The following is a 25,021-nucleotide window of genomic DNA, read 5'->3' as shown; positions in this document are numbered from 1 at the left end:
TCCTTGGAATAAATGGAGTCCAGGTATTCCTGGATATTTTACAGGGGAAAGTATTACATAACTCTCTACTTCATTTTACAAAACACCATAAATTTATTAATTAGCTTTTTATTGCCATGGCACATAAAAAGCATTATATAATATTTTATATCTTTTGTTTGATAAAACTAAAGCAAGATGCATAAATTAAATCCAGTTCCTAATCCTATCCGGAGATGATCATTGATGATGGTTTTGAAATGTGTGCTTCCTATATTTTTCTGTGTATATACAAAAATGAGATTAGACTCTAAATATTGTTCTGTAACTTTCATTTAATTCAAGTTTTTTTTTCCCTTCTAACAGTTTTGTTAAACTATTAAAACTTTCATTATACTATTTCAGTCTTTCAGTAAACTATTTTGTATAATTTTCTGTTTATGGTCTTTTCAGTATTATCACTGTTATTCCTGTCCTACATCTTTGTTCCTCTACTGTTTCAGTCTACTTTACCAAATTCCACTAACATACATCTGAGCACTTCCACTTCGTAATTATCAAGAGGAATAATATACCTAGTTGCCCATAATAATGTATGTATGATATACATATTTCTGTATTTGCAAAAAATAATCTGGGAAGACACATAGCAAATGTTTATCAGTAATTTCCTTTGGGAAGGGAGTTGAATTGTGGGCAGTGTGGGCTTTTTATTCCAGAAAGTTTTTATATTGTTTTATATATTTAATTTGGTAAACAATTTTGTAATTCTTTTTTTTTTAACACTTTTTAAATTCTTAGATATAAAAAGGGTATCTTCTGTGTTCATGTATGATACCTAATCAGTTTTTTACTAAAATATGGTTTACATTTTCCATTTTTTCACAGGACATCATGGTGATGTTGGAGCTCCGATGGCTGATGTTATTCTTCCGGGCGCTGCTTACACAGAAAAGTCTGCCACTTATGTCAACACTGAGGGCCGAGCTCAGCAGACAAGAGTAGCAGTGACACCCCCTGGCTTGGCAAGAGAAGACTGGAAAATTATAAGAGCCCTCTCTGAGGTATTTGTTCTTCATGATGTTGCTAAAGGGATGTTTGAATTGTTCACTTGACAGACTGATTTTCAAAGTCAAGGAAGATGCAAGTCTGAAGTGCAGAGATGATTTGAATAATCTCTGTTGGAAAAATATGTTCCGAAAATGGGGGTTTGATATTGGTGTTTTTAGTTTTGGGGTGTTTTTTGCCTAAAAATACTTTTTAGCTCTTTTTATTGTAAAAAAAAAAAAATCATGAGATTTAAAATAGTACATAGTTGTCTGTAGATTTTGTTTATGATCAATATCAGGTTAGCAAGAGCGTTCAGATTAAGCATACCATTATTTCTTTAATCATTTATTTCATAATCAGTCCAATTTCTAAAGAGAAATTAATGTACTGACAGCTGTTTACGAATTAGAATTTTTGGCCATTGTGTTCTCCACTTAACCACTTAATACACATACTAATGAACAATAGAAATTTCATTGGCACAACATTATTTCACTATAGTTGCAATTATGTATGATTTGAATTTTTAAGTACTAAAGCTTTATGTCAAATTTGGGGACCTGAAATTTATAGATTGCAGGTATGACTCTTCCATATGATACTCTGGATCAAGTCAGGAACAGATTGGAGGAAGTCTCTCCGAATCTTGTCCGATATGATGATGTCGAAGGAGCCAATTATTTCCAGCAAGCAAATGAGCTCTCCAAGGTAAAAACTTACCTGTATGCAGTTTTCTTAATAGTGTATCCTCTGGCATTAGTTAATTTTCAGTTCTATTGTTGATCTCATACGTTTTTCTTTTTTTTGTAGCTAGTGAACCAGCAACTTCTTGCTGACCCGCTGGTTCCACCTCAGCTGACAATAAAAGACTTCTACATGACAGGTACGCGTTTGTCGGCATGCCTGCCAAATATGAGGGGTGGAAAGGTAGAAGATCACCTAAGTTAGCATTATGATTCCAACGTCTTGGGGCGCCTGGGTGGCTCAATTTGTTAAATGGCTGACTTGATTTTGTCTCAGCTCGTGATCTCATGGTTCATGAGTTTGAGCCCTGTATCGGGCTCTGTGCTCACAGTACAGAGCCTACTTCAGACCCTCTGTCTCCCTCTCTCTGCCCCCTCCCACTCATCCTCTCCCTTTGTTTCTCTCAAAATAAACGGATGTTTTAAAAAATGATTCCAACCTGTTATTGAGAATATTTGATGTTTTTTATTTAATTTTTAAAAATTTTCAAACATCAGAAATAATGTCATTTATATATTGTCTGATTTTACTCTTCATTTTTTTTTTCCTGAAATGTAAGCATTTTTAAATAGAAAATTTTACTGTTGGGTATAAAATCACTGTATATTAATTTAGAGAGCATTTTTTTAAGTGACAGACAAAATTGCGAAAGTTTTTCTGAAAATATATTAGAAACATCAAAATATTTAAATATGACTCCTGTTAAATAGTGCTTCTGATGTACATTGTTAGGAATGTTTTTAAGGAATGCACACTTACTGAAACTTCTTTACTGCAAATCTTACACTTGGTATGAAATAACACCTGGTGGGGTGCGTGGGTGGCTCATTCAGTTAGGCATCCGGCTTCGGCTTGGGTCATGATCTCACAGTTTGTGGGTTTGGGCCCCACATCGGGTTCTGTGCTGGCAGCTTAGAGCCTGGAGCCTGTTTCGGATTCTGTGTCTCCCTCTCTCTCTGCCCCTCCACACTCATGTTCTGTCTCTCTCTGTCTCAAAAATAAATAAAAACTATTAAAAAAAATTTTTTAAATAACACCTGGTAATCTGTGTTATGAGGTAATTTATAAATGATTTTAAATAACTTTCTGTCTAAAACAGTATATTTTTTAATTTTTTAAGTTTGTATCTAAGATTATTTTAAATTATTTTTTAGTTATGTTTGTTATAGAATGCATACTTAAGTCCAAAGAGCAAAGAACAATTACTATGATCCCACTATCCAGAAAAATAACTACATTTATTTTTTTTAACATTTTGTCAGTCATCTAGGGATATACACATATATTTATTTAATCAAAAGATAACGATTATTCATTTGCTAGTTAGAGGGGTTGACATCTTTATTGAAATATTCACATACTGCGAAATTCACTCATGAAGTATACAATTCGGTGGATTTTTGTACACATACTACTTTATAAACTTTTTTTCCATAATAGTATTTTGCACATATTTTACTTGTTTTTAATACTTTTCCATAATATTTTTAATGGTTGCATACTGACACATTGTATGGCTGTGTATAATTATTACTATTATTTTCGGTTTATTTTGAGACAGAGCATGTACAAGTAGAGAGAAACAATGAATCCCAATTTGTGCTGATAGCACAGAGCCTGACATGGGGCTGGATCCCATGAACCTGTGAGATTATGACCTGAGCCAAAATCAAGAGTCGGACACTTAACTGAGTGAGCAACCCAAGTGCTCCATGGCTATATATAATTATTTAATCATTCCTAGGAGTAATTATTAAAAACATGTATTAGCTAATAAGGGACTTATCTTCTGAATTTGTTGCTCTCACATTATATATATAATTGCATAGAGGTTTATAGTCTTTTTTTGTTATTTCTGAATATATGCAACAAGAAAGTTTTACTGTGTGCTTTTTAAAAAATTGTATTATCAAAATGCACTTTTAAAAATATTTTTCAGACTCAATTAGCAGAGCCTCACAGACCATGGCCAAATGTGTCAAAGCAGTCACAGAAGGTGCCCAAGCAGTAGAGGAGCCATCCATATGCTGAAACATCTACTAGGAACCCCGTTTTGTTACAAATAATTAATGGACAATTATGTTGGAGTGATCTCCTACAGGTTTATCTCTTTAAAAAATAATCTGAATGATGTAATATTTAAGGTCGTACCATGCTTATTTGAAATGATACTGCAATTATTAGTAAATTTTGACGTTTTGGAAACATTTATGTGTTTTGTGTAAACATTGTTAAATAGTTTAATGAACATATTTACAGATGCTCTTTCACGTAAAAGCATTGGTAATCTTTGTGACACATACAAAGAAAATCCTTAAAATAAGAGTTTTTGTTTATTTTCATTTATCATTTATGTTTGTAAAATGGTCCTTCCATTAGGACCCACTGTTTTCCAGTGCTAAAGAAAAGATCTGAGCATTCTGTCAAGCTGGGTAAACAGAAAATACATATATAAATATAATCCTACATCAGATATGGTCTTGAATAATTATAACTAATAATCATAATAACGGTAGATAATGATTATTCAGCTTTTTCTGTGTGCTGAGCACTCTGGTTTTATGTGTATTGTCTTGTTTTGGCCTTGTTACAACTCAGTGAGATAGTGTTCTCTCATTTTACAGATGAAGAAACCGAAGCCTAGGGATATTTGATCACTTGCCCAAGGTCACAGCAAATTCAAGGACTCAAGCTTAGTTCTGACTCCACAGCCCATTGTTCTTTCCTGCTACACATAATTCCCTCCCATTAATACAGCTCCTATAGATTGTTACTTCTAAGAATTAGCGTTGAGAAGCTTAATGGATGGTCCATTTTTCTGTTTTCTCTTGAATCTGTTTCTATGTCATGGCGAATTATGTGACATTTTTCTTTGTGTAAGAGATTATGCACACACATACACCACTAGCATGAAGGAGTTAAGAGATATAATTTAGATCTTTATTGTACCATATTCATTATATTAATACCATCTGTAATTTTAAATGAACTAAATTATTCCAATAATAGAAAAAAACCAAAGCTTTCATAATTTTCGTTGTCAAAATAATAGGGAGGTAAAAATTTTACAGTTAATCTAGGAGATAAGCTAAAGCCATATTAAATTTTTTTCACAACCTAAGGTCAGAATCCTTTTGCTTTATAATCCTTATTCCTGTTTTCACTAAAGACTTAGCCCAATTCTTAGATGCAATATTCTTGATACAATAATATTTTTTAAATAATAGTAAGTCATTGATACTTTATCTTCAAAAATTGTACAAAATTTGTCACCTGTAACAGCTTTTTCAGAACTTTATCTCCTTTAGTGATACATTATGAAATGTATTTTGGTTGAAGTACTTAAAATTCTAAGTTGCCTGAAATTGTACAAATTCTTGTTGAAAGCTTTTGAATTTAGCACACACTTTCTGCCCCTTTCTTCTTTACCGCTTAGCACTATTGCTGACCTTGAGGGGGCATATGCTGCCAGTTTTGTATTTTAACAGTACTTTTCAGTGAATGTTTGTAGATTTCATAGGTTTGTTGGTGAGGGAACATTGTGTTCAAGTGGAGAGGAGGTGACATATTACAACCAAAATGGTGCAGCATCCTTGGGCTGCCATCTAGGCAGTGTGTGTTGAACTTGTAATTCCATAAGTACCCTGTCTGGGGTAAGCAGTGGTCGATAAAATTGGCTCATTTTCACATAAAGTAATAAGGCAATCCTGTCTAATGAGTGCCTATTAATCATGTAATGCTTAATAGTAAAGTTATTGTGGACATAAACATTAAGGGTGGTTGCTAGGAAAAAAAAGATTTTCTGAAGAAGAGCTCCCAGATAGAAGAGAAAACATATAGATGAGACTAACCTGGCTGATGGAATTATGATTCTCAGTAATGAAAGAGTCAGCAATGAGAAGGTCTACAAAGGCTCAAGGCCAAGTCCCTTTGGGTGAAGGAAAAAGTCTGAAAATACCCAGGAAAAATGATACTCATTTACACTTGATCTTAGCCAGAAGGCTAAGAAACAGTGGGAAGAATAATATCATTTAAAGAGGACCTTCTAAATATGTATCACTAAAGCTTGAAGTACATTATGTTTAATTTTCACAAAAAACCTGCAACTAATAGGTTTTGAGATCCAGGAAATACCAACTAACTTGCTTAAAGCTACAGAGTTAGAGTCTAAAGGTGAGGGAGTTTAAATTTGAGATATTTTTATTGTCCCATGTTGCCTCAAATATAAACATTTTGGATAGTTATGAAACTTGAATACATGTACAGGTAAAATCTAAATGCCTAAGCTCCATACAGAATGCTCTCCAAATTTATCGTGAATTGTATTATAACAAATACATTAATAAAAAGTATTATGCCTTCATAATTATATCCAGTAAAGTACAGTCATTATTGTTTGTTGAGTTATTTATTTATTTATTTTTTACAAATAGTTTATTGTCAAATTAGTTTCCACATAACACCCAGTGCTCATCCCCACAAGTGCCCTCCTCCATGCCCATACCCCCTCCCCCCCACATCCATCAGTCCTCAGTTTGTTTCTCAGCATTCAAGAGTCTCTCATGGTTTGCCTCTCTCCCTTTCCCCCACCATTTCCCCCCTTCTTCTCCCCCTTGTTCCTCAGTTAAGTTCCTCCTAATCCTCCTATACGTGCAAACATATGGTATTTGTCCTTCTCTGCCTGACTTATTTCGCTCAGCATAACACCCTCAAGGTCCATCCATGTTGCTACACATGGCCAGATTTCATTGTTTCTCATTGCCATGTAGTATTCCATGGTATAGATAAACCACATCTTCTTGATCCATTTGTCCGTTGATGGACACTTAGGCTCTTTCCATGTTTTAGCTATTGTTGAGAGTGCTCCTCTGAACATTGGGGTACATGTGCTCCTATGCATCAGCATTTCTATATCCCTTGGGTAAATTCCTGGCAGTGCTATTGCTGGGTCATAGGGGAGTTCTGTTGTTAGTTTCCTGAGGAACCTCCACACTGTTTTCCAGAGGGGCTGTACCAGTTTACATTCCCACCAACAGTGTAGGAGGGTGCCCGTTTCTCCACATCCTCACCAGCATCTAGAGTTCTCTGATTTGCTCATTTTAGCCACTCTGACTGACGTGAGGTGGTATCTCAGTGTGGTTTTGATTTGTATTTCCCTGATGAGGGATGCTGAGCATCATTTCATGGGTCTGTTGGCCATCTGGATGTCCTCTTTGGAGAAGTGTCTGTTCATGTCTTCTGCCCATTTCTTCACTGGGTTGTTTGTTTTTCGGGTGTGGAGTTTGGTGAGTTCCTTATAGATTTTGGATATTATCTTTATCTGATATGTCATTTGCAACTATCTTTTCCCATTCCATTGGTTGCCTATTAGTTTTGTGGGTTGTTTCCTTTGCTGTGCAGAAGCTTTTAATCTTGATGAGGTCCCAATCATTTATTTTTGCTCTTGATTCCCTTGCTTTTGGGGATGTGTCAAGTAAGAAGTTGCTGCGGTGGAGGTCAAGGAGGTTGTTTTCCTGCTTTCTCCTCTAGGGTGTTGATAGTTTCCTGTGTCACGTTCAGGTCCTTTATCCGTTTTGAGTTTATTTTTGTGCATGGTGTGAGAAAATGATCTAGTTTCATTCTTCTGCATGTTGCTGTCCAGTTCTCCCAACACCGTCTGTTAAAAAGGCTGTCTTTTTTCCATTGGATATTCTTCCCTGCTTTGTCAAAGATAAATTGGCTGTATACTTTTGGGTCCACTTCTGAGTTCTCAATTCTGTTCCATTGGTCTATGTGTCTGTCTGTTTTTGTGCCAATACCATACTGTCTTGATGATGACAGCTTTGTAGTAGAGGCTAAAGTCTGGGATGGTGATACCTCCCATTTTGGTTTTATTTTTCAGTATTACTTTGGCTGTTTGGGGTCTTTTGTGGTTCCATACAAATTTTAGGATAGTTCTAGTTTTGAGAAGTATGCTGGTGCAATTTTGATTGGAATTGCATTGAATGTGTAGATAGCTTTGGGTAGTAATGACATCTTAACTATATTTATTCTTCCTATCCATGAGCATGCAATGTTTTTCCATTTCTTTGTGTCTTCTTCAATTTCCTTCATAAGTTTTCTATAGTTTTCATTATTGTTGAGTTGTTTAAACACCACTTCTTGCCAGGTCTGACAGATCTAGTTCAACTTTGGAAATGTATTTAGAAAAATTTTAATATTATTTGTTTGTAAAATGGGGATAAAAATCGAATAATTTTGTATTTACCTCTAACCTAAAAGAGTTGTTATTAGGAGGTCAGAAAACCTGTGAAAATCTTAGCTTACTTCTCGACACATGGTAAGTGTTCAATGTGCTCAATATCTGAAGACCATTATTAGAGGAAAACGTGTACTCAATATTTTGCTCACAATTTTGGAGGTTGCCACTAACCATACATGGGAGTTCCTTTTTTTAAATTTTTTTTTTTTTTAAGCTCTATGCCGTGCCCAACATGGGGCTCGAATTCATAAGAGACCAGGAGTCACTCTACCGACCAAGTCAGCCAGGCACCCCTATGAGAGTTCTTAATCCTAAAATTAAAAGTCCCCATTCTAAATGAATCAAGTGAAAAACTCAACTATTGATTGTGAGAGAAAGTCATGCCTAATATAATCTCCAGCTTATATTTTTCTAAAGAAATGCATTCCTTTCCTAAGGTTCCAAGAAATTAAATGACTTACCAAGGTCAACCTAGTCAACAAAACACTGCTACTACAGACCAGCCACCAAGGTTGTGAAAATGTATTATGCAGAACTCTGTGTTTCTTCTGATGGACTTTTACCAGTCAAGTAGATTTACTGAGTGTTGGGTTCTGACCCTTAAAAGAAATTGCTTCTAAGAGCAAAACCATATCAGAAGAGGGGAAGAATATTTGCTAGTAAAGTAAGGGTAGTAAGATAGATAGATGGAGTAAGAGAGAGGGTCAGAGCAATTGACGGGCACAAAGGGAGCCAGTGGCTCCTTTTGGCAACATAAGCTGGCTAACATGCACTCAGCCTTATTGTTACTCTAACCAGTTATGCTCCTGCTATAACACATAAGGAGAAAAGAAGTAAAGCAGTGCTAAGAGGTGTTTTTTAAAAATGTTAACATGTCATGACTACTGTTAAGACGTCCCTGGTAATATTACAAATCTCTTGTTAGAAAAGGTCTGGTATGGTTGTGAAAATGAGGGCTCAAATAGAAATTATGATACACGTGAGTATTACAAGCTATTTTCTAGGACACTTTGTGAGGCTAGTCGTATCTTAGCATTGGCAGACTTTATGTTTGTGATTGAATCAACTTTTGGAAATGAGTGTGAAAAAATCTGATGAAGTTCTGTTGAAAAAAAAATTGAATATAGACAAAAATGGCCACCATTGAATAATGATGAAGACAGTTGATAACTGCCTAATAGTTTTTTAATAACCAATATTAAAAAAAATTTTTTTTATGTTTTATTTATTTCTAGGAGAGAGAGAGAGAGACAGCACGAGCAGGGAAGGGTCAGAGAGAGAGGGAGTCACAGACTGAAACAGGCTCCAGGCTCCGAGCTGACAGTCAGCACAGAGCTGACGCGGGGCTTGAACCCACGAACCGCGAGATCATGACCTAAGCGAAAGTCGGACGCTTAACCAACTAAGCCACCCAGGTGCCCCATAACCAATATTTTAAATATCGTTAACAATTGCGTAGTACTTTAATTCGTTTGCTTATTTAATTTAGCCCAAGAGACAGTGCTAAGGAGAAAATTATGACTAGATCTCCGGTCTAGGTTTTAAGAGAACAAGGATCATGGAACAAAATACCTTTTGCTTAAAGTATTTGTGGATTTTACCATTGAAAAATTTAAAGGATTTATTTACCTATGACTGATATTCAAAATCTTTGACATCTTAAAAAAAATATTTGACATCTTCATATTCAAAAAAAATTTTTTTAGGGCGCCTGGGTGGCTTAGTCGGTTAAGCATCCGACTTTCGCTTAGGTCATGATCTCACGGTTCGTGGGTTCAGGCCCCGCGTCGGGCTCTGTGCTGACTGCCAGCTCAGAGCCTGGAGCCTGTTTCAGTCTTTGACTCCCTCTCTCTCTGACCCTCCCCTGCTCACACTGTCTCTCTCTATCTCTCCTAGAAATAAATAAAAACATTTAAAAAAAAAATTAAAAAAAATTTTATTTAATGTTTTATTTATTATTGAGACAGAAATAGAACACGAGCAGGGGATGGTCAGAGAGAGACGGAGACATAGAATCGGAAGCAGGCTCCAGGCTCTGAGCTGGCAGCACAGAACCTGATGTGGGGCTCAAACTCAAGAACCATGAGATCATGACCTGAGCCGAAGTCAGCCACTTAACTGACTGAGCCACCCAGGCGCCCCTGACATCTTAATATTTTTTAAATAACTTACACTACAAAACATGTTGATATTGAAAAAAATGACAAATGTGTGCTTTAGGACTACTCATTAGTTTACAATATTTAATTTCAATTGATATGTAAAGAGATCAAAAGATGAATAACATTTATTTGGAAGCATATAATTTTGGATCTGAAAAGGGCTGTAGGAAGAAATCTAATATTACATGTGAATTTTATAATTGTGGAGATAGAGAATTAAGGACAGATTATAGGCAGTTTTTTTATTTGAAACAGCCCTTTTTTTTTTTTTTTACTATTATTTATTTTTAACATTCATTTTTGAGAGAGACAGAGTGTGAGTGGGGGAAGTACAGAGAAAGGGAAACACAGAATCTGAAGCAGGCTCCAGGCTCTGAGCTGTCAGCACAGAGCCTGACATGGGGCTCGAAACCACAAGCTGTGTAATCATGACCTGAACCAAAGTTGGGTACTTAACCAACTGAGCCACCCAGGTGCCCCAACACTCTTAGCATTTAAATGAAGAATATGTAGGGGCACCTGGGTAATTCAGTCAGTTAAGCATTGATTTCAGCTCAGGTCATGATCTAGTGGTTCATGAGTTCAAGCCCCACGTTGGGCTCTGTACTGACAGCTCAGAGCCTGGAACCCACTTGGAATTCTGGGCTTCCCTCTCTCTCTTCCCCTACCCTGCTCGCACTCTGTCTGAAAAATAAACATTAAAAAAAAATTTTTTATTAATGAATATGTAGTAAAACAAAACATCAAAGTTGGTGACAACTAAAAATAGCATGATACACAATTAAGTGCATGTTATGTGAGGTAGGCAGCCTCAAAGATGACCCCCATGTTCCCTGCCTGTCGGGATTCATGCCCTTATGTCCTTCTGTAATCCCTGCTTCTTATGTGTTGGCTGGACTTACTGATTCACTTGTAATCAGTAGATATGTCCCTGCTGAGATTAGTTTTTAAAAGACTGGCTTTCATCTTGGGTGTTCTCTGATTCTCTCCCTCTCAGATCACCGTCCGCCATGTTGAGAGGACACATACACCACCTATGAAAAGGACCATGTGCTAAGGAGCCAGCAATCAACAGCTAAGGATTCAGCAACCATGTGAGTGAGCTGAGTCCTTTGGTCCCCAATTGAGCTGACTATAACGCATAGACTTCTAGATTTTTGATACACAGAAACTGAGGTACTAAATTTTTGTTGTTTTTAGCCACTAAGTTTTGGGTTATTTTATTATGCAATAATAGATCACTAATATGCTGTAATTATAACCTAGCAAAAGCATATGGTAGGATGACTCACATACAGTGATCCATGTGGGAGTATAAAGGCCTGACCTTCTAGATCCACTGGAGAACAACTCTGGAGGGCTATCTTAGATCCTAGCTCCTGAGCTCTCTGTGGAGTTGGAGGAGATTGTCATTGGGCCTGCATTGCAGCTCACCTTTTCCTTCTGCCCATTTCTGTTTTCTTTCCCTCCTTACAGATATTGACCTCCAGGAAACTCCTTAATAAATATTCTGTACACTAAACTCTTCTCAGAGTCTGCTACCTGGGGAATCCAATCCGTGATAGCCATCCGAAATATCTGTGTATCCTAGATAGCTGCTCCAGTTATCAGCCATTAAGACGTGGGTGAGAGACAGGAAGTGGAGTTTTATTTTATTTTATATTTTATTATTTTATTTTTTAGAGAGAGTGTGTGTGAGCAGGGAGGAGGGGAAGAGAGAGAGAAAATCTCAAGCAGGCCCCACGCTCAGTCAGCATAGAGCCCGAGATGGGGCTGGATCCCACAACACTGGAATCATAATCTGAGACAAAATCAAGAGTTGGATACTCAAGACCAAGCCACCCAGGCACCTGCCCTTTAACATTTATTGACATGACTTAGAAATTGCATCATTTCCACTCATATATCATAGACTATAGGCTTATAGCCACATTCACCTGCAAGAGAGGAGGCTGGGAAGTATAACTTCTAGTTGTATAGCCATCTACCCAACTAGAACAGAGATTGCTTTTTTTTAAGTTTATTGATTTATCTTTGAGAGAGCACGAGCAGAGGAGGGGCAGAGAAAGAGAATCCCAAGCAGTCCCCACACTGTCCACTCAGAGCCTAATGTGGGGCTCGATCCCATGAACCATGAGATCCTGATTTGAGCCGAAATCAAGAGTCAGATGCTTAACCGACTGAGCCACCCAGGCACCCCTAAAACAATTCTAAGAGAAGGTGTTTTAGTTATTTTTGCTGTGTAACAAACTACCCTAAAACTTAATTATGTAAAACAACAACTATCTTAACTATGCTCATGAGATGATTCCATGAGTCCGAATACAGAAAGGGCAGAGCAGAGATGGGGGCGACCAATGTGTGTGTTCTGTAAGGCTGGAACCTCGGCTGGATGACTGGAAGACTCAGTTCCCAGGTAGTGTCTTCACTCACAAGTTTGGCTCCTGGGCTGGAATTCTAGAAGGACAGTTTCAGATGAGATTGTCTTCCAGAGCATCCACCTGTTCAGCATGAGAGTGTCAGGATAATTGTAGAGCATTCAGGGCTCCAAGAGCATTCCTAGAGACCAAGAAGGAAGCTGCAAGGTTTTTTATGACTTACCCTTGGAAGTTATATACCATCACCTCCACTGTCCTTTATTAGTCAAGCCAGTCTCGAAGTGCACCCACATTCATGGGTTGGAAGCATACAGCTCCTGGGGGGAGTGTCAAAGAATTAAAACTGCCACAAGGGGAGATGTTGAGGGACAGTTAGTTCCTGCCATAGGCCCCGAGTCTACCACAGCAGTGAAGAGGGAACTGTAGAGAGAGAAAGAAAGAGACCGTTAATAGCTATAAAATGAAGTGTCTATAATATACCAATTAATCTGTAACTGTTTTCTAATCACCACATACAAACTCTGCTGCTTGGTAAGTGCCCTGTTATATATTGGATAGTGTTGAGGCCCTTCCCTTTGGCTCAAATTCTTTAAGCTTTTAAATATAGCTGAAGATCCTTGGCATATGTAGCTGAGATGTTCTTTGTGGGCTTAAGGCTATTTATAGGAGGAAATGAGTCTTTGTTAAGTTGCTTTCAGATTGTCCAGCCTGGGTTGCTGTAGACTGAGTAAGTACTAGGTCCAAACGAAGTAGTGTTCCTCAGATAACATATTTAGTATCACAGTTTGAGTACTGCAATAGAACCTGAACTGTAGTTTTCTAGGGACTTCCCTTCCATTTCCACTTAGAGGATTTACTACATTATTCAGCAGAATAAGTAACCTCCCTGCCAAACTGTGTACTGTATATTAATTGTTTTCTGAATGAAAAAAAGAAAGTTGGGTTTAAAAAAAATTTTTTTAATGTTTATTTATTTTTGAGAGAGACAGAGTGAGAGGGGGTGGGGCAGAGAAAGAGGGAGACACAGAATCTGAAGAAGCACCCAGGCTGCAAGCTGTCAGCACAGAGCCCGACGCCAGGCTTGAACCCACACGCCGTGAGATCATGACCTGAGCTGAAGTCAGACGCTTAACCGACTGAGCAACCCAGGCATCCTCCAAAAAAGAAAGTTTTGTAATCACAAAGGCAAACTAGGACAGGAATTGAGCATATTGAGGTCTTTAAACTCTTCTAAGACTTTAGGATTTTCCTCATGCTACTAGGGATGGGGTGACCTTGCCCCATTGTTCTAGAATAGAAGCATCTGCTTTGCTGCTGGGAAGGCCTGGGATAATGTTGGAAATCTAAAAGGAGCAGTAAAGCATGACTAAATTTTATTAATCTCCTTTTCCCCTCGTCAAGAAGAATAAAGGCCACACAGTGTTTGCCTGTTTCTGTTTCTTTTTTAAGACTGGAAGCAACCTGGTCTTTATCTGAGGTGCAACATTACGTGGATAAAGTTAAGTAATAAGATAGCATATGCCTTCCTGTTGTTCCCCAAACCCCAAACTACAATTCCCATAAAGCATGAAGTGGAAGTGTATTGTTTGCTTAGTAGCAGGAACTAAACAGGCACACCCCTTCATGGGGTAGGGCTTGTTTTGTACCTGCAAACCCGCAGGGAGTGGCAAGGGAAAGGTAGTGTATCCCTGGGCAGCAGCATTCCCTTAGGAAATTGGGGTTATTCCTCAGTAACTCCTGTGTGTGTCCTTGCTCTGTGACCTATGCCCTCTCCTTTATCCACCTTATCAGCCAAATGTGGTATCCATCTCCCTTTAAACCTTTTGTTCCATAGGAGATGAGATGTGTTCCTTATTTCTTTCACTCTAACTCTGATGGTTTGCCTCTAGTGTTCTTACCTGATATTTCCCTCTCACGTCATTCCCACTTACACATGAGGTACATTTTCTACCAATTCCAATTTATAGTTGTCCTGCCCTATACTCTCCACCTTTTTCTTCACTGTGACTGGGTATAGAAAATGTATTGCCCTTTGGTAAAAACCAGGACAGTTCTCATCTGAAATTGGAATATTAGGACAAATATCTTGTAAAGGAATGGTTTTAAGAACATTGGTTCCCTGTATAAATCTACTGATGGCCAGAAAAGAGATACCTAATCATTTTTAATAATATATTTGAGTCTTAAGAATCCACATCTTATTCCACTGTGAACTTTTTGATTGGAATTGGTTCTTCCACTCATATTTTATGGTTTAATTCATTAAGTTCCTGTGTAATAAAAGCAGGAGGTTTTTCTGTAAATTTTTTAAAAAATGTTATTTTTGAGAGAGAGACAGAGCATGAGTGGGGAGGGGCAGAGAAAGGGAGACACAGAATCCAAAGCAAGCTCCAGGCTCTGAGCTGTCAGCACAGAGCCCGATGCCGGGCTCGAACTCACAAACTGTGAGGTCCTGACCTGAGCCAAAGTCGGATGCTTAACCAACTGATCCACCCAGGTGCCCCAAGAAAAGCAGGTTGTTTTTTTTTTTTAATTTTTTTTAACGTATATTTTATTTTTGAGACAGAGAGAGACAGAGTATGAGTGGGGGAAGGTCAGAGAGAGAGGGAGACACAGAATCTGAAACAGGCTCCAGGCTCTGAGCGGTCAGCACAGAGCCCGACACCGGGCTTGAACCCATGGACTGCGAGATCATGGCCTGAGCCGAAGTCGGCCGCTTAACCGACTGAGCCACCCAGCTGCCCTGAAAAGCAGTTTTAACAAGGAAAATGAGTAACACCCTAAGAGGGGTAGGAAACCTTTCTGCCAGGTGAACCACCAGAGAAATTATTAGGAGCTTCTTTCTGTGCTTTTAACGATCACCTCCTAATATACTTAATAGCTTGGCAATTAAGGCTACTAGGCAAGAACTGTGCCTATTCAGTTTTATTCCCTGGGCAGAACCCAACATTCTCTATATATTTGAAGATTCTGATGTTAACTTGAGTTATTAAGCCTGATCCTCAAGGTTGAGTAGAACAAGTCAACTGCTCGTTCTTGGGAATAACAGGCAATTTTTCCCAGGCACCAAGATACAATGATTAGGGCACTGGGCAAGCAATTTTCCTAAATTGGCCCATCTGCCCAGAAGAGGTCATTCCTTTTCCCGTGTGAGTACCTCCCTCCCAAAGAGCTGCATTGACTCACCCTGTGACTCAGCAGGATTACACATAATAAACAGTTGAGAAATTATTGTCTCTGCTAAGGGTTTCTGATGCAGTAAAGCACATGGATGCAATTAGTGACCAAAAAGATACCAATTTCAATGTCTGATAACACCCCTAGTTCTTTCCCTGGCCGCTTTTCTCCCCTGAACCTACTCACAAAGCTAATACCTCAAAAGTGTTGGCTACCCTATTCTCTCCTCACACTCCAGTTGCTACAGAGCTTCTCACCTTCCTTCTCCAAAACCCCCAGATGCTTTTTCCACCAGAGTTCAAAGAATTTGCTCTTTGTTCTTCAGTATATATGCACTAAGTTTAGGCAACTTAAGTTTAGCTAAATTTTTTCTTGGGCATTGGAGGGAGATTAAGTTGGCAGAGACTGCTTTTAAGTTGGTAGACATTGCTTTTTGGTTAAGTAGAGTATATAGGGATGTCTTTTTAAGATCGTTGCCTAGTGTTTTAATATGTGCCTCTACCAAAATTTATCCCAATTCCTACCCACACAGTAACTAAAATATATTGTGCATATATTATGGATTAGGCACTGTTCTAAATATCACAACCCAATGAAGTAAATTCTGTTATTAGCTCCACTTTACAGATGGGTAAACCAGAAGCACAATGGGATAATTTGTCCATGATCACATAGCTAGTAAATTGTGGAGATGAGATTTGAATCCAGGCAATTCTTAACCACTATGCTATACTGCTTCCCTATTGATGGGTTATTTAGGCCTTTCTCTAGATTCTTTTAGACTTTTTTTTATTATAGATAATGCAGTAATGAATACCCTTGTGCATAAATATTTATATACTTTTTTTTTTTTTTTTGAGAGAGAGAGAGGGCACAGCCAGAGGAGAGGGGAAAGACAGAATCCCAAGCAGTCTCCATGCTCAGCGTGGGACCTGATGTGAGGCTTGATCCCTCAACCTTGGGATCATGACCTGAGCTGAAATCAAGAGTTGGATGCTCAATCGACTGAGCCACCCAGGTACCCCATTTTCTAAGTATATCAGTAAGGGCAAATTCCTTGAAATGACATCATGAAGTCAAAGAGCAGTATATTTTTATTTGAACAGGAAAAGTTTTTCCTCCAAATGTATCATTTGTTTTAGGGAGGCAGCAATTTATCAGAGGCAACAAGCTGTCCTCTTGCTGTATTTAAAATTTTATTAGCAGGGCACGTGGGTGGTTCAGTCAGTTGAGCATCTGACTTCAGCTCAGGTCACTGATCTCATCATGAGTTGGAGCCCCACATTGGGCTTGCTGCTATCAGCATAGAGCCCACTTTGGAACCTCTGTCTTCCTATCTCTGCCCCTCCGCTGCTTGCACTCTCTCTCTCTCTCTCAAAACTAAACATTTAAAAATAAGTAAATAAAATAAATCTTATTAAAAAATAAAATCGAATAGAAAATCAAATAAAAATTTACTAAGAGAAGTACTAGAAAGTCATCTTAGTCCTTTATCTGAGGGAGTAATTATCTAAGCAGTCCTTTCCTCATATCATTTCTGTTATTTGATTAAGAGTGCATAGAGGTGGGCTCCTGGGTGGCTCAGTCGGTTAAGCATCCGACTTCGGCTCAGGTCATGATCTCACGGTTCGTGGGTTCGAGCCCCGCGTTGGGCTCTGTGCTTACAGCTGCCTCAGAGCCTGGAGCCTACTTTCGATTCTGTATCTCCCTCTCTCTATGTCCCTCCCCTGCTCAAGCTGTGTCTCTCTCTCAGAAGTAAATAAAACATTAAAAAAAATTTAAAAAAAAAGTGCATAGAGGTAAACCACAAGCCAAAGAGCCCTAGACTGGGGCCTGGGTCATGGTAGTTCAGTGATTGAATTAAATGAGAAGGTCTTTGATTTTTTTTGAATCTGTAAAATGGGGATATTAAGTACTACTTACTTTATCTCCCACCTATGGGTATAGAGGCACAAATATGAATGTACACATTGTTCATATGTATCATTAAGAACCCTTATAATGGAGGGATACCCATCTAGGAACCAGGGGAAACAACTATGGGGCCTGATAGGGAATTGAAATCTGGTATCTTTTTGGTCACTAAACGCATAACATGTGCCTTACTCATACATGTGCATCAGAAACTCTGGTAGAGACAGTTTCTCAACCATTTATTTTGTGTGACCATCTATATAAGTCTTGATATACTTTTAGCAGGTAGGCTCACTATAAATATTTTATGAATAAATTAATGAACAAAGTTTTCTTTCTTTTTTTTTTTTTTAAATTTATGTATTTTGAGAGACAGAAAGAGAGCAAGCCAGTGGGGTAGGGACAGAGGGGGTTGGGGGAGACAATCCCAAGTAGATTCCCTGTTGTTAGTGCAGACCCTAACATGGGGCTTGATCTCACAAAATGTGGGATCTTGACCTGAGCTGAAACCAAGAGTTGGATGCTTAACTGACTGAACAATCCAGGTGCCCCTGAGCAAAGTTTACAGTGATGATCATCAATTTTCTAAAGCTAGGACAGATATTCTCTCTAAAAAAAAAAAAAAGGAAATAATTTTTACCACTTTGTTTTTCCCATTAATAATGAATATGTATGTTTTCTTTAGGAGGACTATGTTCATAATATGGCTTAAGGTCTTAAAATTTCGTCTTGGGTAAACTAATAAGCAAATCACCCAGAGCAGAGTATGAAATTATCTAGTTTGTCAAATGGTGAGTAACTGCCTCTCTATAAATTTGGAAAATACAAAAATGTAGAAAAATAATCCATTTATTGACTAGTAACCCTTACGCTGTATAATTTATTGGTACTTTCATTTCTTTAAAGTTATTGATAGACAACCCTATTTGTGAATCACTTCCAAGTGATTAGCAATTCAGTAGAAATTAATCATATGTAGTCATATATATGCTGACAAAACTTTCAAATTATATTTTAGATTATGTGTATTTTATTGGACTATATAAGTCACACTTTATAAATTTCATCTTCTATTTTATTCCAAAACTTACGGTTATCTTGATTAATGTCCTTTCTTGTTGAGTGTGTCCGTATTTCAAAGACTTGCACAAATGGTGATATAAATTGAATCCATTTCCCCCCTTTCCAATATGTGTGTGTGTGTGTGTGTGTATGTATTTTATTTTTTAAGTAAGCTCTATGCCCAACTGGGGCTCAAACTCACAACCCCAAGATCAGGAGTCTCTTGCTCTATCGACAGGCACCCCTAGATTTATATATATATTTTTTAATTTTTTAAAATTAAATTTATTTTATTTTTGAATCACTTGAAAGTGATTCACAAATAGGGTTGTCTATCAATAACTTTAAAGAAATGAAAGTACCAATAAATTATACAGCGTAAGGGTTACTAGTCAATAAATGGATTATTTTTCTACATTTTTGTATTTTCCAAATTTATAGAGAGGCAGTTACCATTTGACAAACTAGATAATTTCATACTCTGCTCTGGGTGATTTGCTTATTAGTTTACCCAAGACCAAAATAAAATAAATTTTAAATTTATTTATTTTTGAGAGAGACAGCGTGAGCAAGGGAGGGTCAGAGAAAGAGGGAAACACAGAATCCGAAGACAGGCTCCAAGCTCCGAGCTTTCAGCACAGAGCCCAACGCAGGGCTCAAACCCATGAACGGTGAGATCATGACCTGAGCCGAAGTTGAACGCTCAACCTACTGAACCACCCAGGCACCCCGATTTATGTATTTTTAAAAATAATTAGGAAATAATCTACAAACTTCAACAAGAAAATATTATTTATTTATTTTTAGTACATGCATGAACAGAGGAAGGGTAGAGGGAAAGAGAATCTTAGGCTCTATGCCCAGTGCAGAGCCTAATTTTAGGCTCTTTCTCATGATTGTGAGATCATGACCTGAGCTAAAATCCAGAGTCGGATGTTTAACCGACTAAGCCACCCAGCCTCCTGATACGAAAATATTTTAGACTTAGATGTGTTGGAATAGAAAACTACACATTTTTGTAAATGACACATGTATGTACTCAAATGTAGACATAAACATGAAAAACATTCTAATTAGGGATGAATAGAATATATATTTTTTAATATTGTTTTTAACATTTATTTATTTTTGAGAGAGAGAAAGAGACAGAATGCAAATTGGGGAGGGACAAAGAAAGAGGGAGACACAGAATCCAAAGCAGGTTCCTGGCTCTGAGCTGTCAGCATAGAGCCCGACACAGGGCTCAAACTCATGAACCGTGAGATCATGACCTGAGGTAAAGTCAGACACTTAACCAATTGAGCCACCCAGGCACCCCAGAATAGAATTTATTTTTAAGAATTTATCACTAGGCAGCCAAAATTTTTATACCCAAGTGTTTCAGGATTTTTCCAAGAACTAGAAAAATAATATTGTTTTAGTCTGTTTGGGTTGCTATAAAAAAATACCACAGACTGGGTAGCTCATAAACGAATTTATTTTTCACAGTTCCAGGGCCTGGAAGTCCACCATCAGGGTGCCAGCATGGTTAGGTTCTGGTGAAGGCCCTTTCCAGGTTGCAGACTGCCACCTCTTTCTGTGCCTCACAAGGTAGAAGGGGGTAGGAGCTCCTGGGTTTCTTTCATAAAAGCACTGATCCCATTCACGAAAGCCCCATCCTCGTGACTTAAGCATCTCCCCCCACCTCCTAAAATCATTACACTGGGCATTAGGATTTCAGTGTATGATTTTTGAAGGGACACAAGCATTCAAATAAATGTTGGAAAAATTATAACAAATAAATAATAACAAATACCCACTCGACAGCAGTTTTCAGTTTTGGGAAAGTAATTGCAATGCAAAACAGGTACTAGCATGAGTTCTGCCTTATTCTGAATAACTGTGCTGGGAGCTTTATTCTCTCTGAGTCAGAGAGAACTGATTCCAGAACTTTCTTTCTTAACACACAAATCAGTGTGTACATTTAAAAAAACCTTTTTTTAACACGTATTCATTTTTTGAGAGAGAGAGACAGAGTGTAAGCAGGGGAGGTGCAGAAAGAGAGGGAGACACAGAATCTGAAGCAGGTTCCAGGCTGAGCTGTCAGCACAGAGCCTGACGTTCATTGTCTATCAAACAGACAATGAACTCAATGATGAACTTAAGTTCTAGTTATTGTGTGCAACAAGACTTTGATTAACTAAGCCTTTGCAGCATTGAGGGTGTTTCTAAAATTTCTGTTCACTATATTTGGGGCAATCATTATATCCAACACTATTTACTGGGTGGTAGCGCTATGTGATGATGTACACACTAATTTGTGGGGCACTGAGTGGCTCAGTTGGTTAAGCACCAACTTCAGCTCAGGTCATGATCTCTAGTTCATGGGTTTCAGCCCCATGTCAGGCTCTGTGCTGACAGCTCAGCCTGGAACCTGCTTCAGATTCTGTGTCTCCCTCTCTTTCTGCACCTCCCCTGCTTGCACTCTGTCTCTCTCTCTCAAAAAATGAATAAGCGTTAAAAAAAGGTTTTTTTAAATGTACACACTGATTTGTGTGTTAAGGAAGAAAGTTCTGGAATCAGTTAATTCCCCAGATTTAAATCCTGGCTCGACCACTTATCAGCTAGGTTATCTCTATTACTATTACCTATTGAAATGGGGATGACAATGATAAGAACACCTGCCTCATAGAGTTAACTAAATAATATATGCAAAGCACTAACCAATAGTAAGTGCTTGGTAAGTGTTTATTTCACCCTTTCAAAAGGAAGAATGAAAATGTATACTTACAGATGCCTGGCTGGCTCAGTTTGGTAGAGCATCCAACTCTTGATGTCAGAATTGTGAGTTTGAGCCCCACATTGGATGTAGAGATTACTTTCAAAAAAATGTGTGCCTAGAAGTCTGTGATTTAGTATGCAACCCATCTATAGTTTAGGACTAGAGTAGAAAACATTATGGCTTTTTCCACGTAATACTTCACATCAAAAGTTTTATTTCTAGTCAGTTGAAAGTAATAAGAACGGGGAAACCTTGTCTTTAGAAGTAACCTTCCAGACAGAAAATAAGTATATAAGTTTTGGATACCTGGATTATTCCCTGAGGTTTAGCTACTAAAAGCAATATCCCATATTTTGAATCATGATTTATTACATGCCCAGTAGTAGTCATCACCAGTACCTAGTGCAGTGTCTACACAGTTAGGCATTCAAACATTTGCTCAATAAGTAAATGAATAAAAAGTAAATTCACAGTTAAAGCCAAGTATGAAGAGAATGTTTAATTTTTTTTTTTCATTTAGCTCCAGCAATGTAGTTTCCAACCAGCAAAGTGCATTCAGGTTATATGAATCAAGCTCTTTGGTCCACAGAGTAATGCATCATGGGATATTACAGTCATTGCTTTTACAACTGTGTGTGGTCCTGTAAAATTCTGTGCTCTTGGTGACAAATGAAGGAGGAAGACAGACACAGATGAGGACAAATCAAAACCAATGTCCTACCTCGGTGGCTCAGTCGGTTAAGCGTCCGACTTAGGTTCAGGTCATGATCTCACGGTTCGTGGGTTCGAGCCCTGCATCGGGCTCTGTGCTGACAGCTAGCTCAGAGCCTGGAGCCTGCTTCGGATTCTGTGTCTCCCTCTCTCTCTGACCCTCCCCTGTTCATGCTGTCTCTCTTTTTCAGAAATAAATAAAAAACATTAAAAAAAATTTTTAAAAACCCACCAATGTCCTACCAATGGAAGAGCACTGACACTTTTATGAAGAATTTAGACAAATTTGCAAACATACTGCAATTTTTATTTTTTTACTGAAAAAAATTTATTTTTTAATTTTTTTAATGTTTTTTTTTTAATTTCTTTCTAGGAGAGAGAGAGAGAGACAGAGAGAGACAGCGTGAGCAGGGGAGGGTCAGAGAGAGAGGGAGTCACAGACTCTGAAACAGGCTCCAGGCTCTGAGCTGGCAGTCAGCACAGAGCCCGACGCGGGGCTCGAACCCATGAACCGCTAGATCATGACCTAAGCGAAAGTTGGACGCTTAACCGACTAAGCCACCCAGGCACCCCTGAAAAAAATTTTAAATACATTTTATTTTGTATTTTAGTATTCCTTTTTAATGTTTTGTTCTTTATTTATTTATTTATTTATTTGAGAGAAAGAGAGAGAGAGAGAAACAGTGTGATTGGAGGAGCAGACAGAGAGGGAAAGACAGAATCTGAAGCAGGCTCCAGGTTCTGCACTCTCAGCACAGAGCCTGACATGGGGCTCAAACTCACGAACCACAAGATCATGACCAGAGCAGAAGTCAGACATTTAACCAACTGAGCCACCCAGACTCCCCCAATACTGCAATTTTTAAAACAGTGACTTACTGAGCTATGGAGGAAAAGTAAAAAGGGACCTGTTATTAAAGAGATGTTTCCCTTTTGCCTGATTTATATGGCCTGATTGTCCCATTAGTCCATATATATTAGTCTAAATATATTCATGTGATAGACTTAATGATGGCTCCCAAAATGTCCGTGTCTTAATTTTGTGAACATATGAGTATGTTACCTTACATGGCAAAACAGATTCTGTAAATAGGATTAAGATAAGGGTCTTGAGATGGGGAGATTATTCTGAATTATCCCAGTGGGGCCAGCGTAATCAGAAGGATCCTAATAACAGGGAGACAGGAGGAAGGATGAGAGTCAGGAGACTGGAAGACACTGTGCCGTTGGTTCTAAAGATGTAGGAAGAGATCATGAGTCAAGGAATTCAGGTAGCTTCTAGAAGCTGGAAAAGGCAAGGAAACAGATTATCCCCTGTGGCCTCCAGAGGAATGCAACCCCACTGATAGTTTAATTTCAGCCCAGTAAAACCCATTTTGGACTTCTGACCCACAGAACTGTAAGATAATAATCTATGTTGTTTTGGGGTTTGGGTTTTTTTTTTTTTTTAAGTTTATTTTGAGAGAGAGGGAGAGAGAGAGGAGGGATAGGGACAGAAAGAGAGGAAAAAAGAGAGAATCCTTATTAGACTCCACACTCTCAGTGCAGAGCCCAATGTGGGTCTTTATCTCACAAACCATGAGATTACAACCTGAGCTGACATCAAGAGTCAGACACTTAACTGAGGCACCCAGGTGACCCTAAACTATGTTGTTTTAAGCCACTAAATTTGTGGCACTTTGTTAGGACACCAAGTTTCTATTATACATTTATTAATCTGCACTTAACTTATGGAGACACTAATTTGTAGTCAGTACAAACTGAAATTTACTTCTAGTTCCCTTGGATTAAAACCGGAGTTATCCTAGAGTGCCTGGCTGAGTCAGTAGAGCCTGCGACTCTTGATCTTACGGTCATGAGTCCGAGCCCCGTGCTGGGCATATAGAGTCTACTTTAAAAATAAATAGAATAAGGGGCGCCTGGGTGGCTTAGTCGGTTAAGCGTCCGACTTTTCGCTTAGGTCATGATCTCGCAGTTCGTGGGTTCGAGCCCCGCGTCGGGCTCTGTGCTGACTGCCAGCTCAGAGCCTGGAGCCTGTTTCGGAGCCTGTTTCGGAGTCTGTGTCTCCCTCTGTCTCTGACCCTCCCCTACTCACGCTGTCTCTCTCTCTCCTAGAAATAAATTAAAATATTAAAAATAAATAAATAAATAGAATAAGAAAATAAGAAACAAAACAAAACTGGAGTTATCCTTTGAAAAGTGATTCATTCCAAGGCTGGGGTAGGAAAAATATATAAAATGAATCTAGAAATACTTTCTGGTATCAGAAAGTGAGAAAGTGCTAAAAAAAAAAGTTTAGCATATGTCAAAAGGGTACAGACATTAGCCTGAAAAGGCTATCAATGCCTAAAGCTGGAAGTTGAACAATGAAATAATGATAATTTGGATTATAACTCCCCAAGTAAAATATAAATATATACTCATGACTCCATAATAAAATAAGTACATACATACATACATATATGAATGGAGGAGAATGGACAATTCCATTGAATGTTACAACTAATATGGGAAAGTTTGAACAGAAGCAGAATATTTACGTAGTTCAAAGTATGTCTCCCATGACATTAAAAAAATTTTTTTTTAATCTTTATGTATTTTTGAGAGAGAGAGAGACAGAGCTCAAGTAGGGGAGAGGCAGAGAAAAAGAGGGAGACACAGAATCCGTAGTAGGCTCCAGGTTCCAAACTGTCAGCACAGAGGCCAATGTGGGGCTCGAACTCACAAACCGTGAGATCATGACCTGAGCCGAAGTGGGATGCTTAACCGACTGAGCCACCCAGGTGCCCCTCCCATGATATGTTAAAATTATAAATGGAAAAGCAGTAACTGTACAGTGGAG

At 38.2% G+C, this 25,021-nt stretch overlaps 1 protein-coding gene across 2 annotated transcripts in view; it reads left to right on the top strand.

Annotated features, from left to right (window-relative positions):
* NDUFS1 (NADH:ubiquinone oxidoreductase core subunit S1) overlaps window positions 1-5,569 on the top strand; it is a 29,694-nt gene extending 24,125 nt beyond the window's left edge. For both annotated transcript variants that reach the window (XM_039218002.1, XM_039218001.1), the window contains exons 16-19: window positions 868-1,043; window positions 1,603-1,737; window positions 1,840-1,912; window positions 3,713-5,569. In XM_039218002.1, the coding sequence (XP_039073933.1) occupies window positions 868-1,043; window positions 1,603-1,737; window positions 1,840-1,912; window positions 3,713-3,804 (476 nt within the window). In that variant the 3' untranslated portion in view covers window positions 3,805-5,569. The remainder of the gene's footprint in view (window positions 1-867; window positions 1,044-1,602; window positions 1,738-1,839; window positions 1,913-3,712) is intronic.
* The last annotated feature ends 19,452 nt before the right edge of the window (window positions 5,570-25,021 follow it).

The sequence above is a fragment of the Hyaena hyaena genome, unplaced genomic scaffold, assembly GCF_003009895.1.
Source record: "Hyaena hyaena isolate Hyena2069 unplaced genomic scaffold, ASM300989v1 scaffold_729, whole genome shotgun sequence".
NCBI lineage: Eukaryota > Metazoa > Chordata > Mammalia > Carnivora > Hyaenidae > Hyaena > Hyaena hyaena.
Note: the sequence above shows the minus strand (reverse complement) of the source record. Positions and strands in the feature narration are given on the sequence as shown.